Source organism: Pinus tabuliformis, chromosome 3_1, assembly GCF_031772625.1.
Source record: "Pinus tabuliformis cultivar Carrire ecotype Pingquan chromosome 3_1, CPIR1, whole genome shotgun sequence".
Classification (NCBI taxonomy): domain Eukaryota; kingdom Viridiplantae; phylum Streptophyta; class Pinopsida; order Pinales; family Pinaceae; genus Pinus; species Pinus tabuliformis.
Window position 1 is genome coordinate 293,155,565 of NC_142301.1, and position 14,319 is coordinate 293,169,883.

Sequence of the window (14,319 nt, forward strand, 5' to 3'; positions counted from 1 at the left end):
TTGACTGCATGAAATTGTTGCTAACAAAATTATTGGTATGCTTCATCAACATTGGATTTTAAATTGAACTTGAAAGTGATTTTATACTCTGTATCTAAGATTTCTACTCCTTTTCATTCACTATTTTGTATTAATATGAGGACTTTTCTCACCTAGAATCCATTTCTTATCGATAGTTTGGTGGTTTTTTACTACGTTTACGTGCCCAGTACTAACTCGGTTTAATTGAACGTCATGTGATGGATGAGTTTGGGCTCGCTGGTGGATTTTGGATGGTCAACGGCTGAGCTTATAAATCTTCGAATTTCTATTCTAATTTATTTAGGTTGTTGATGTTTCTATCTTCGTTTTTCATTGACATGAAAGTGTGTTGTGTTGGTTATTGCTTCTCATTTTTATTAAGTTATTTTACCATCTGTTGTCTTGTTCGTCAAATTTTTCTCTTCATTATTTTTTATTTTCTCAACGTTATCAATATGATGGTTGACACCGTTAACTTCATTTCTACATAATGACGAGGTTTTTCTGGTAGATCTTCACTATTAACCATTCTAATGGTCGTCTTCTTTCTGATAGGCTTCACTGTTTTTAACCATTTATCGTAGGTCTATTTTATAGGCCTAAATAACTATTTTTGCGGTAAATGGGAAATGTTGGATTCCAAAATGCAGAAAGCTTGGCTTTGAAGAATTAAAAAGAGATCAGCCGATTTATTATAAAAAATTAAAAATAGTTGTGCAAATATACATAAAACATGTATACAGTAAGAAACGTGGAAGGATCTAGCTTGCGTTCTGGATCTACAGTTTACTTACTTTTCTCTGAAGTAGAGCCCAGTCTGCAATATTGTCTGCATAAATCACAAATAATGTTGGAATTCATCAGAATCTGATACAAATAATGTCGGAATTCATCAGAATCTGATACAAATAATGTCGGAATTCATCAGAAGCTCATACAGGAAAATTATTTTCTCGTTTGAACTAAGGAAACCATGGATGTAACATGTCTGTGAAGACAAACTTAACAGAAAACTTATTCAAAACCATGTACCTAAGAAATCAGCTATACACTCTAGGCCACAAAATAGCAGCCCTTCCATTCCTTGTGCAATACATATAATAAGACAAAGAAAGCAAATACAGCTAAAAGAGAAAATCAGTACCCACTGCTACAAGATAAATTTTGCGTAGTAGTTGGACAGTAAGATCCAGCTTGGCAGAAAACATCTATTGTGCTCCCAACATCACCCCATAGATCTGCCGCTCCACAGGTGTGATTGTCCTTTCCAGGTGGCAATCGGTAGCCATATCTTCACGAATACCTCAAGATTTGCACAGTTTTGGATTTATGAGAAATTTGTCATATTAAGAAGTTACAATACGGATAAAAAAATCGGTAGTGCCAGAGATCTCAACTTACGGGTCACATAAGCCGGTGGAAATATTTAGCCTGGCTTTTGGACAGTAAGCGCCTAAAGGACATGCTTTCCTCAAAACCATATGTACAATCATTATTAGGAAAAAAAATCCTCAAATCTTCACAAAGATATTTAACGTGCAATTTCATAATATACAGGGAAATGCTCTTGAATCAAGAAAAGCAACGTCTATAAAATAATAAAGTCCATATAAAAGACAAATGTAATCTGCCTACATGTTTCTTTGTTAGGGACAGACTTCGAAAAATAAGAATACAATGACGATTTGTCAGCAGAAAATCAAACCATAACCCAAAAACATTATGACGTGGGGAACGTCTTCCTTGGAGTACCCACGGCTGGGATAGTGTTATTGATATTTCTTTGTGTGGTAGGATTTTTATGCATATATATGGAGGGTTATGTTTGCTTTCTACTTGAAACAAAGTACTTATCAAACCATAGGATTTTTATGCATATATATGGAGGGTTATGTTTGCTTTCTACTTGAAACAAAGTACTTATCAAACCATAACCCAAAAACATTATGACGTGGGGAACGTCTTCCTTGGAGTACCCACGGCTGGGATAGTGTTATTAATATTTCTTTGTTTCGTAGGATTTTTATGCATATATATGCAGGTTATGTTTGCTTTCTACTTGAAACAAAGTATAAGTATTTATCAGTGAAGTAAACTTAGCACTATTGGTATATAGCTAGAAAACTTTTATCTAGCAAAATAATAAAGAATGAAAATTCTTTTAATATCCACGAGATTAAAGATAGTCTATGGAACAGACTGCTTCTTCATCTGCTTCATGTATTCGGCCCAATAAATGCTCCCAGCTTCTCAACAAACCCCTCGCTAAATAAATTGTCCCAAGAGCTAGCTGTCAGTGTATCTGCATAATTTTCCCTGTTGTCTTCGAAGGCCTCACATTCTAAAATGAAATGCTTTTCTGTTTCCACTTTTCCGGAAGAACAAAAAATGCATACACTTTCTTCCCACACTTCTTTTGGCCTTTTTCAGCACCCTATTTCACAACGGAGTTGATGAGAATTAGTCTTTAACTGAGCAATAAGAATTTTGGCTCTCCAAGAGATATTGGCTTCTATGTATGCTTTTGGTTGATGACTATGAATGGGATTAAACACTTCAATATAGTATTTTTTCTTTCTTCCTAGCTCCTTATCCCAAGTACGCTTGTGAAACTTAACCATAACAAAAGATTTTATCTCTTTGTTGTTTATGGGACACGTGTTCAAGCAAATACCAAATTTACTAAACAAATTGTTATTTTGTTGCATCCAAGTCTTTTTTTTGTTGCACAATATGTCATTAAAAACAACCTTCGGTCATCTACCATTTTCCATTTGTTCAATTTTTTTTAAATACCTTATGACTCACACCATAGCAATTGCTTCAATAGGAGCAACCCATGTTTCATTTAACAAGATAGCATAAGGAACTACACTTTTAATCTTGAATTTGTTTGTAATCAAACACTTATGAATTTTCTCAATTTGTTTCCATTGCATGTCGGATGTACTGCTGGCCCATAGTTCACAACCATAGAGAATCACCAGAATCACTAAAAGTCTAAAAAGAGTTTGAGTGGTTTTCCAGTTTCATAACTTTGTCTCTCTACACCTATTTTGAAAAGCATAAAATGTTTTCCAACCTCCCAAAGTTCTTTCTTTCTACAACCATCCCAACTTAGATTTTTGTTGAAGTCAATTCCGAGGTATTTGTATTCCACGACTTCTTCTAATATAATGTGAACCCTGTTTTTAAAAATTGTTAAGTTATGGTATGTTCTATGCCTATAACAATTTACTTCTTTTTCTTATTATATTCCACATATTAGCAATCACATGTACATAAAGTAAAGTGCAGAGAGAACATTAAACGATCAACAGAAAACAAGCCAAGACAAGAGACACAAGATGTGGCGACTAGCCAGGGACAAACCCCACAATGTGTGGGGAAACCCTTTGATCATTTGTGAACACACTTCTCTCTTGATTTCTCTCCACTCGCTTTGTGTTTTAGTGGAAGAGAAATCTAGGAGAGGAAGCCCTAGATTTGGAGGAAAGGACGCTACCCTAGCCGCCGCAAGAAAGACAAGCCAACGAGGGTTTGAAAGACGTTGGAGATCAACTCCAAGTGACTGAGTGTTGGAAGGAGGGTTTATCCACACTACTAGGAGAAGCCTTCTATAGGTTGTCTAAGGAAAACCTATACGTTGTCTAGAGAAGGTCTCCTCAAGCCCTAGTCGCAGTCCAACAAGTGCCACAAGCTATGCCCTAGACGCAGTCAAGGAGGAGGCCAAATACAAGCCCTAATTGCTAACAGAAAGGGTCAAGGAACAACGTGGAAGAGGTTTGCTATAGGAAGTCGAGTTTGGTGTGTCTTAATGCTGAAACTAGGGCCGAAAGGATAGGCTCCTAGGCTGAGTAGAAGAGGAGTAAAACGCTAGCTGTTTGGGCACATTTGGAGGAGGTCGTATGCTACAGCAAGGCTGTGTGGTAGGCTGCAAGCCATACCACCACAGCAAAGAAATAGTGTGGGTTGTTTTGTTGTCATATGCCCTAAGGCAGCAACCTAGTAAGGGAGGAGTTCACCTTCAGCAAGCCACAGTCTTCCAAGGTTTGTTTGGGGCAACTTGGAGAAGATTAAGGCCACAGGTATGTGCCCTAACCAGTCTGACACTAACAGTTAATAGCAAGCAAGGTTGGACAAGCATGGATGTTGTTGTCTATGTATGAGGGATGTTAGATCTGTCTTGATGAAGGTTGTCCCATCTTCCATCCTACATAGAAAACAGAGATCCTTAACTATGAACCAATACAGTCCATGATAAGATGTGACAGCTAGGTGACCCATGAAGCTTGAATGCATACTAATACATAGTGATATTGCAGCAATGGTACTTGGTGTAGCAAGTACATGGTGTTGCAAACACATTGGGGCAGCAGCAAGCACGGTGCTGCAAACACAATGGGACAGCATGGCAAGCATGGTGCAGAAAGCACATTAGGACAGCAGTATGTTAAGCACATGGCAGCAAGCACATGGTGGCAAGCATGGTGCAGCAAGCACATTGGGACAGCAATGGTACATGATGCAGTACAATGATGGGTACAGTCATGATTGGTAAAGCATGATGAGATGCAGCATAGTAATGATGGGTGCAGCATGGTGCAGCACGGTGAGGTGCAGCACATGGATGAGATGTAGCACAATGATAGGTGAAGGAGTCACCTTGGAGAATCAGTTGAAGCAGCATGTCTTCAACTGATCTCATGTAGAGCTGATCTATTCTCTTATCTAGAAAGTCAAACTATTGACTTCTGTTGTAAATGTACTATCTCTCTCTCTCTCTCTCTTTGTTGAACTATTGAAGAACATAGAAGAAGAATTGATCAAGGGTTTCCCCACATTGGGGTTTGTCCCTGGCTAGTGCCACATCTTGTGTCCTCTTGTCCTGGCTCGTCTTCTGCAATTTATGTTTATGTTCTATCTGCAGTTTACTTTAATGCTGATGTGATTGCTAATCCGGAAAAGATATTGAGCTAACTGTGAAAATTGAAATAAATTTCTCTAAGCATAGAACATACCTAAAATTAACAATTCCTAAGTCTAAACTTAGGAAATGTGATTAATTAAAGGGTATTAATTAAATTTGTTGTGAATCTTCTAGAAGAAGATGAGGATCAACTCCCAGTTAATCTTAGCCTTTGATTATGTTTTAATCTTGGTCGTTGGTGCTCCAATGAAAGATTATAAGGAGTTTGATGGGCACTTGAAGAACACACAGAGATGGTGATATCTAGAGATCAAATTTCTCAAGAGTAGCAGCACTAAGTTGTCGAAGAGAGATCAAGTGATCTTTGCAATGAGGGGCAGGGATAGTAAACCGGAGGGGATTTTCCAATTCCGAAGAGTACAAGGCAGAGAAGGCAACAATAGGTTCAAAGAGGCAGCGCAGTGCTTCAAAGGGGGTCCGTAATTTTTATTGGGAGCAGTCGAGATCTAGTGTCGAAGTTGGGGTGTGAGACCAGAGGGCCAAAGAGTCAAGTTCGAGTCAACAGATCAATCAGTTGGAAGGGTGACGCAGTTACTAGAAGCTGTGGCGCAGATCTGCGTAGGCTGACGCAAAGACTATGCAGAGGCGATGTGGGGCTAGCCATCCAGAGCTTGGACCAGATTCAGATTGCCAGTGACAGCGTGAGAATATTTCTCACTACCTATTTGCCAGTTTATTCTCTATATCAGATTGTCAGTTTTGGCATCTAGAGATTTGTACTCAGAAACTACTGCTTAATAATAAAACCCTCAATTGTTGCACTGGTTTTTCCAAGTTGGGTTTTTTCGGCGACATTGGTCCAAAAACAACGGTGTATTTGTGTGTGTGTTTATTTCTCTCTTGTGCAGTAGTTTGTTTCCATAGTATTTTATATTGTGAAGGCTGCAATAATTTTATTTCGATATTTACTGTGTAACACTATAAATAACTTGATTCAAAAATTAACAAGTAGGAGGAATTTAATCAGTTGTTGCAATAGGAATTCGGGTCACACGAATTTTCACATGAACATTAGGACAGCAATCACCTAAGGCTAGAAAACTTTACACCAAGACCTGAGCTTTTTGCTCATGTTAGTTGCTTTAGCAGACTTTTTTTTATGAAATGCACCGTTAGTAATAAATAAATTTGAAGAATTTTATTCCAAAAAAGTCCTACATCATCCATTGCATACGGATAACTTGAAAACAAAACAAATCTAAATAATCATTGGTATTCAAACATTTTCCCATTCATGACTATTTTGTTTTTCACTCCAAGAATACTTCGAAAATTTTGGAACATGTCTTCAGCCAATGCTTTGGTTACCATGCCTACTACCTGGCATTGTGTGCGACAATGAAGTAGGTGAACTTTAATACGCTTTGTTCTGGCATGGAAGATGCAATTTTATGTCGGCTTTATCATACTTGAGTGTCACAAAATAAGGGGGTTGTAAGTTCTTATTCATGTTCAATTGTTCTTCTTAGCCAAACCATTTTGCAAGCTGCAATAACACCTACTTTGTATTCTACTTGACAATGTAAGTATAGGCTGGTTCTTGCTCACACAAGCTTTTTTAAATCAAAAATGTTTCTCATAGTAACATCAAAAACACAAAGTTAAAAACCAACTCACATTTATTTAAAAGATAACAAAAAATTCCTTAAAATAGTTTGAGCCCGACAGTCAATCGTTACTATCTTTCCTAGTGGGAGAGCCCTTTGCCATAAATTGGACCTTAAGTTCAGCAAACAACCCACAGAAAGATTCTAAAGAAAATTGTGAGTTGTTGAAAACAGCAATACATTTTATCCTCTGGGAGGAATCAGATGTCACACTCCTCAGAAGCAAGATGGAGCAACAACATCAAAATCCCATAATACGGCGGCCTTCCAAGAAAAAGGCTGCATAGGATATAATTTCAGGAAGCCCAAAATCAGATCCCAGTGACCTCTGGCACACCTGTACTTCTCAAGAAACACAATTGTTTCTTTCATCTGCTATGAAATCTTTACTTAGCTACCAAGTTCACATTTGCTTATCAAATGCTTATGTTTGTTGTTCAAAAACTTTACTCATGATATGTGTCAATGTTAAAAACTACTATCTAATATTCGTTGTGTTTGACCTCATGTTCTTAGGTGAATCAATCGTTCAGCTATATTTGTGCAAATTTCATAACAGAGTTTCATTTACTCTCATGCCAATCTTAAGTTGTGGTGATCTTTTCCCAACTGCATGGAAAGATATCCTAGAGCTCGCCATATCAAGGATATTGCAATGATTTTTGTTTGGTCATTAAGATTACCTCCATTGAGCTTCATGTCGTTGTACCATCTTCTTTGACTGACTGTTATTTAAAATTCTATGTAGAATGTAAATATAAACGTTAACATGAGGAACATTTTCGATTTATCTGGAATATGTGAAATGCCATCTCTCCTTGAGCATAACAAATGAAATGTGACCATCAAATGGAATCTATTACTGATTCATATGAGTATGATATTCGGTGTGTGTTGGATATCATGTTTTCAGTTGAATCACTCGTTCAAATATGTTTGTATAGTTACAGAACAGAATTTTATGCCCTCTTATGTCAATCTGAAGGTATTGTAATCTTTTGCCAATGTTTAAGTGAAACCAATATCCTCTTATTATTATAAAATACATCATATTGTTACGAATATAAAGCCTTTATACATGTACTTGAAGAAATTTGAATGACTTTTTAAATTATTTATTTTTTAATATACATTGAAAAAAAACTAGAGGACCTGAAATGGTTCCTGAGAGTTTAAGTTTCCCGTATTGTATCGATTTCACATTGCGTTTTGCATTTCTAATTTATCGTAAAATAGATCTAATATAGGATGTATTGGTTGACGTATCATTCTGTGTAATAATGTAATATAAGATGCATGTTTTCAAAATAAAGTCATAATTATATCATTGCAAATTTATGATGGAGCTGGGAATTTCCACATAATATATTTAAAAGTTGTTTTCAGTAGCAGATAATACATATTCAAATTCAAGCTAGAAAAAATGTAAGCAATTTCTTGTAAAGAAAGAAAGCTAAAGTACAAAATGTTTTAAAACTTACGAATCATGCAGGTCAAACCAGGAGGACAGAAAAATCCTTCGCAGCATGGCTCAGAATTTGCAGTTCGCTGAGGTATTTCACTGGAATCATGAGGACCAGGTTGCTGAAATGGAAGTGATAAAGTACTTGACCATCCTGATTCACACCCTGAAACCCATGATGAAATATTGCAATTTTTATTTGGTTTTGCTAAACCACCATTTTGAAGATTTGCTAGGTAGTTACTGAAGTAGAACTTTATCTCTGCCACGCTACAGAGTCGGTTCACCATGTCACCTGTTACGAAATTGAAAAGTGAGATGTGCGGTAAAGTGTTTCAAATGGAAAACATAAAATATCATGTATTATCCTAAAATGATTGTCAGTACACAAATTTTAGAACATGAACAAAATGTCAATTGCAAATATAATATAGGAGTGAAGGTGAGACATGTTGGTATTTTGAGCCCATAAATTTCATAAACAAGAAAGAAAATGCACATTAGAAACAGAAACTAAATTTACACAAATAGACACGGAATTTTTATGTGTTACAGTGTGTTAAGGAAATTTCCACAGGGCAAGGAGTTAGAATTCTTATTATTCAAGGTCAACAATGACTCTCCACCGATACAACAAGCCTCTCAAGCAACATCACTTCAATATGAAGACATCATTACATAACTTCCTATCATTACATAATTGTCTGAACGATAAACTTACATTTACAAAAAAAAACTTTTAATTGTTATCATTACTAACAATCTCCACCTTGACAACAATTCTCATAATCCCTTGCTCATGCCCATTCATCATCTTTTCTGTAACCCAAGAGAAGCTAAACACTGTTGAAGAATCTAAAGCAATGTAGATAATGAGATTCTTCTTCTCATGATAACTATTTGTGAGTTATTTAACTTTACTTCTTAGCACAATCTTCACTTGTTATTATTATTAGAGTGTGTCTTCTTAGTTCATCAAATAGCTACCAAAACAAAGAGACAAGAACACAAGATGTTTCGCTTTCTGCCAGGGCCAAAACCTCTCCCTCTTGGAGAGGAAAACCCGCACAAAATTCTTCTTATAGAGATTCCAATTGACGAATACCAAGACCATGACCCTTGACTTATGATGCCACTCCAAGACCAAGACACCAATCCTCTTCTTCGTTGTTGTTGAGATCATCATCACCGCTACTTCATCATTGTTCCATCATCACTTAGATCATTACAGCCTTCTCACCAAAAATCATCTCTACAGCACCACCATTACTGTTACATCATTATTGCACCTTGTTGCACTACCACCGAGATCTTCATTAGAATACCACCGAGACCATGATTTTGACTGGGATCATGATTGTATCTAGAAGGTATACCGAGACTGTATGATCACTGAGATCCTCTTTATCATGAATACATCAAGACTGTGAGACAGTGATTACTGTGACTGTGTTTATAGTATATATGCCGAGACAGACTATTGAGATCCTTCTTCTAATTATGCCGAGAGTGTGAGATAGTATATACCCCTGTAATACTCAAACCTTAGAGTCCTTCTCCAACTGAGGGGCAATCTCTCGATGAGCAAAGCTCCCATTACAATAGGTTTCACTCAATATCCCATTACTTTATTATATAGTTTCTATCTAATATCCTAGGACCTCTCTAGTAAGAAAAACCTTTTGGTAAACCTTCTTACAATTACAGCTTTCACGCTCTATCTATTACATGGGCCTTATTTAATTGAGATGGCCTCAATATATAGCGACCTATCTATGTACTTATGGGGATTAGGTAAGACTTTAACATATCGTCACAATCTCAACCTACCATAAAATGAGCATAAAAAGTCATTCATTCAATCACATTACATCATACATTCCATCACGTTATAATCATCAAAAATCATAAAACAAAGAAAAACACGTCCCAGTCTATGACAACACAGTGTATAGTGGGAAAAACCTCGAGATGAGGGTAAAAAGACACTATCAATTATAGATAATTAAACTTATCTCAACCAGTCTATTGTACTTCTCATCAAAACACCGTTAACTTTCACAACAATGACTTCTCCCAATAGCATCAAAACATATATGGCTATCTCACTACCGATTACAACATATCATATCCTCTCTTACAAAAGAGCGTTACATTACATCTGTCTCCCCCAATACCTTTCTATTTCTGACATTCTGTTAGCTTGCTTCGTCTATCCGATAACCAAGAAAGCCCCTTATTGTGCTTTCTTTGTCCAGAACGAGGTTATTTTGCTGGTGGTTGGGGGTTTCAACCCCAACATTACTTCACCTAATTTACGTGGAAAATAGTAGAAAAAGGGGCCAGAGAGCCACGTTTGCTTTATCCAGAACGAGGTTATTTTGCTAGTGGTTGGGGGTTTCAACACCAACATGACTTCACCTAATTTACGTGGAAAATAGTGGAAAAAGGGGGCAGCGAGCCACGTTCTCATCCAACAAACGTCGCCACCATCAACAGGCACCGACTCTTATCTTTGAAATTGCCATTTCTTGAAAATATTGCATTAAGGGTGAGATCCAATCTTTCTTGTTCCTTTTAGCATCACCTGATTCAGAGATGGAGGACCCAACTTGGCAATCGATGTGGATGACCTGCTGTTTATAATCAACTGTTATTATGTGCCACTTGGGGGAAGGGGACAAAGAGCGAATGCAGCAGAATCGCTCGTAAGGGACAGCTTGGTGTTTGGCCCTGTAGTGGTTGAATATCGTGTTTCTGATTCTGGAGCATAAATTGCCTTCTCTATTTGTTGTGTGAGGCTAGAGATTGTTTGTCCTAATTCGAAGCATTGGGATTAGCTGGTAGTTTAGAGAATGAGTTTTCTGGCTCCAGGGAATAAATGGGCAGTGTAATGTCTAAACTTAAATCAGGCGATTGTAATGGTGGAACAGCACTGAAATTTTGATCGTCTGGTATGAGTTCTATAATACAAGCAAATTTTAATTGTTGCTGTCCGATCGAATCTCTCCCGTGAAATTGTATTAATTCCATTTTTTGCTGTGTAATCTGATTGTGTCATGTATTTGATGTCAGAATCTATAACAGAATTTCTTTCTTTGTTGATTCTCTGTGTACATCACCAAGATTACATGCTATAACTCCCAACATTGAAGTGAAGTATCATATTGTTCATGATGAAGTTGAAAAAGGCAACGCACAGGCGTAGCTCTGTGAGACAAGGAAAATGATCACAGATGTAATGATGAAGGTTTTAATTTTGCAAGAACAACTTCAACTTGATAGCGGATGCAGTTTGACTTCACTTAACATTTTAAATAATTTGGCTAAGTGAGAATATTAGTAATAGGTAGCCAGGTTGTTTACATTGGAATAGGAGTATGAGAACCGATCGTTTGAATAGACTCCAGAAATGAAACAACTTGTAAATCCAAACATTATGCCTATTTGTATGTAATTTAGCAAGTATATGAATCAGAAATTGAAATAAAATTCTCATTTTCCAGTTAAGTCTGCTGTGTATACTTTGTTTCCCTCGTTTTGTTCTGTTCAGCTGTTCAGGTGTCGTCTTAGAACTGCCTGACCTGAATATATTTTCATTTTAATATTTCAGGACTCCGAGATCTACAGATGTTCATGACCACCGATGACACATATATAGCTTTTTACATTAAAGTCTATATTTCCATTGTACCTAGAGAAACGAGCTGCATTCTACAGCCTCGGTGGGGGTGCAATGAACCATCAATTCTGCGTGTAACAGTATATTGAATCTAGATGGTGAATTGTGTTTGAATATAGACACTAATATAAACTCATCGAAATCTTTATGTTGATGGCAGATTCTGAGAATATCTCAAAATCTGATTAACAATCGACTTTTCTCCTGAAAGTTAGATTTCAGGATATTCTCAGAATCCGCAATCAACATAAGTTCAGCCCATCAAATGTGAACATCAAAGTTGTAACTCTCTAGGTTGAATATCCAAACTTCATAGGTTTTCCGGTGGCCGACATATCAAACAGTGGACCACAAAATATGCATCATCCCGCCTAACAAACATTGAGGTGCAGGTTAGTCCAGAGATAGATAATATGTGCTAATACCACTATAGATCCTTCCTAACTCTAGAACTACTAAGCACCCGGAGAAACCAACCAAAAAAATCACAACAAAAACCAAAGAAAACCACAGCAAAAACATGATTGATAGGAATAAAAGCCATACCTTTCCTTCGTACTCACGAGCTACTAAGCACCAAGTAAAGGCTAACCAAAAGAAACCCCGACAAAAACATGAATGATAAGAATAAAAGCCGTACCTTTTGTTTCCAAGATGCACTTATTTACGAAGTCCAAGTTTGCAGAGAAATTAAATGCATCGTTCCTTTCATCTTGTCTGCATAATTACAGGACTCTTAGAATTCATGAATAAGATCTTCCAGCCAAAATGATAAGGAAAAAGTTTCATTACAGGTAATCTGTCAGGATTTTACTATAGTAACACCCCAAAAAAACCAACACGACCTACATATTCATTATACAAAAATTGTAACGCCTGGCCACTTCGTTAGTGAGGTTGGTTGTCATATCCAATATTTTTCCAAATGCGAGACTAGAGTATTGAGATATTAGATCTTCTCCGTTTACTGGCGCAATATCGTTCACCTGTGCCATAACGCCAAGCACGACAATAAAACCACATATCGCGTGTAAATATAGAGTTGAATTTCCCATTTCCCTGCTCTTTCAATGCAATGAATGCGAGGTCGCAGGGCAATATAGCTATTTCATTTGAAATCATGGATTCGATTATTGTTCTGTTCGAGGACAAGTCATTTATATTTTCACAGAGCTGCCAAGAAAACCCATAAAAAATTGGGCTGAAGGGCTTGAAGGAGTTCAAGATGGGCACTGAAATATTCAAGGCCGCCTCCCTTGAAGCGTAGAAAGTTTCAGATTTCTTCATATCTGAAGACGTCATCCCTCCTGCTGCGATTGGAATCGGTCTTCGTATTTGTTTTATGATTTTTTGAGGTCTGAATGTTATAATACTGCTCAGCCGTTTACCATTTAATGTCCTCGCCATTCTCTTTAATCCCCGGCATCTTTCTGGTTGTATGAGTTGACCAACCATGAAAATCTGAACTGAGGAAAGGTCCATGGTACTTACCAGGCATTGTGCAGGGTAAAAATTCCCCCAAAGCTAGTTTCGAAGTCGGGGTGAGACTAAATGATAGAATCGGTCCGAGGGTTTAAAATATTAAAATGCATTTTCATTTTTGAATTGATATGTTATCCGAAGAGAGCGCGCGAAAATTGATTTTAGTGCCTAAAATTAATTAATTATTAATTAATTGTTTCGTTGTAGTGGATGGTAATTTGTGTATATGGTATATTTAATTAACGATGCCTTTGTTACTTTTGCAATTTGTAAATTTGTATGTTATAGCTTTGAAGGGATTTGGAGTGAAAACCGTAAATTAATTTTATTTATTTAATTAATCTGTGTGCAATTGATTTTGGAAACTATGTTTTATTTTAATGAGATAAATATATTCTTTTGAGGACTCAGCAATGGCTAGGTTAGTATTTAGAATCTGAAATGTTTAATCTATATCTAAAATGTTGATATTTTTTATTTGTGTAATCTGACCTGGCTAGTTCATTATTTTAATTCTTTCTATCTAAAATGGTTACGTGCAATATTTAGTTCATTATTTTAAGAATCTAGTTTATTATTTTATATTTTAAGTGTGAAATGGTTATTTATATGATAAGAAAATTTGTTTCGTTTATATAGAAAATTGATAAGAAAATTTGTTATATTTATATTTATATTATAATTTTTTAAAGAAAGGTCATACACTTTAATATGTTATGGATTTGGATGGTTTCACACGTTTTTTCCATATTTAGGTTTTTTATTTTATTGTTTTATAGATTTTGTGTGTTTAATTATTATTATTTTATTGGTTTTGTGTGTGTTTTTTTTAATTATGAGATTATTAAATAGGAATTTCGTAAATAAGATATTTATTTATAAATTTTATAATGAAAATATATGTTCTTGTAATATGCTTATAAGCTATTAAAAAATTTTACATTCTACCTGTGACATAATTAGGTAAAGCTTTACTTAAATTAATTTTATACATGTTTTTAATAGAGGAGATGATTCTCCTTACAACTTGGTTAGAATTAATTTCAAAAAAATTGTGATAAGTAGATTGGTAGAT

General features: G+C 36.1%; 1 protein-coding gene across 1 annotated transcript in view; it reads right to left on the bottom strand.

Moving 5' to 3' along the window:
* Window positions 1–13,267, bottom strand: part of LOC149186939 (ABC transporter G family member 28-like) — a 77,375-nt gene extending 64,108 nt beyond the window's left edge. The window contains exons 1-6 of the mRNA XM_089411243.1: window positions 12,612–13,267; window positions 12,403–12,479; window positions 8,100–8,375; window positions 1,423–1,486; window positions 1,166–1,312; window positions 816–850 (exon numbers count right to left, since the gene is read on the bottom strand). Of these exons, the coding sequence (XP_089267369.1) occupies window positions 816–850; window positions 1,166–1,312; window positions 1,423–1,486; window positions 8,100–8,375; window positions 12,403–12,479; window positions 12,612–12,817 (805 nt within the window). The 5' untranslated portion in view covers window positions 12,818–13,267. The remainder of the gene's footprint in view (window positions 1–815; window positions 851–1,165; window positions 1,313–1,422; window positions 1,487–8,099; window positions 8,376–12,402; window positions 12,480–12,611) is intronic.
* Between the last annotated feature and the right edge of the window lie 1,052 nt (window positions 13,268–14,319).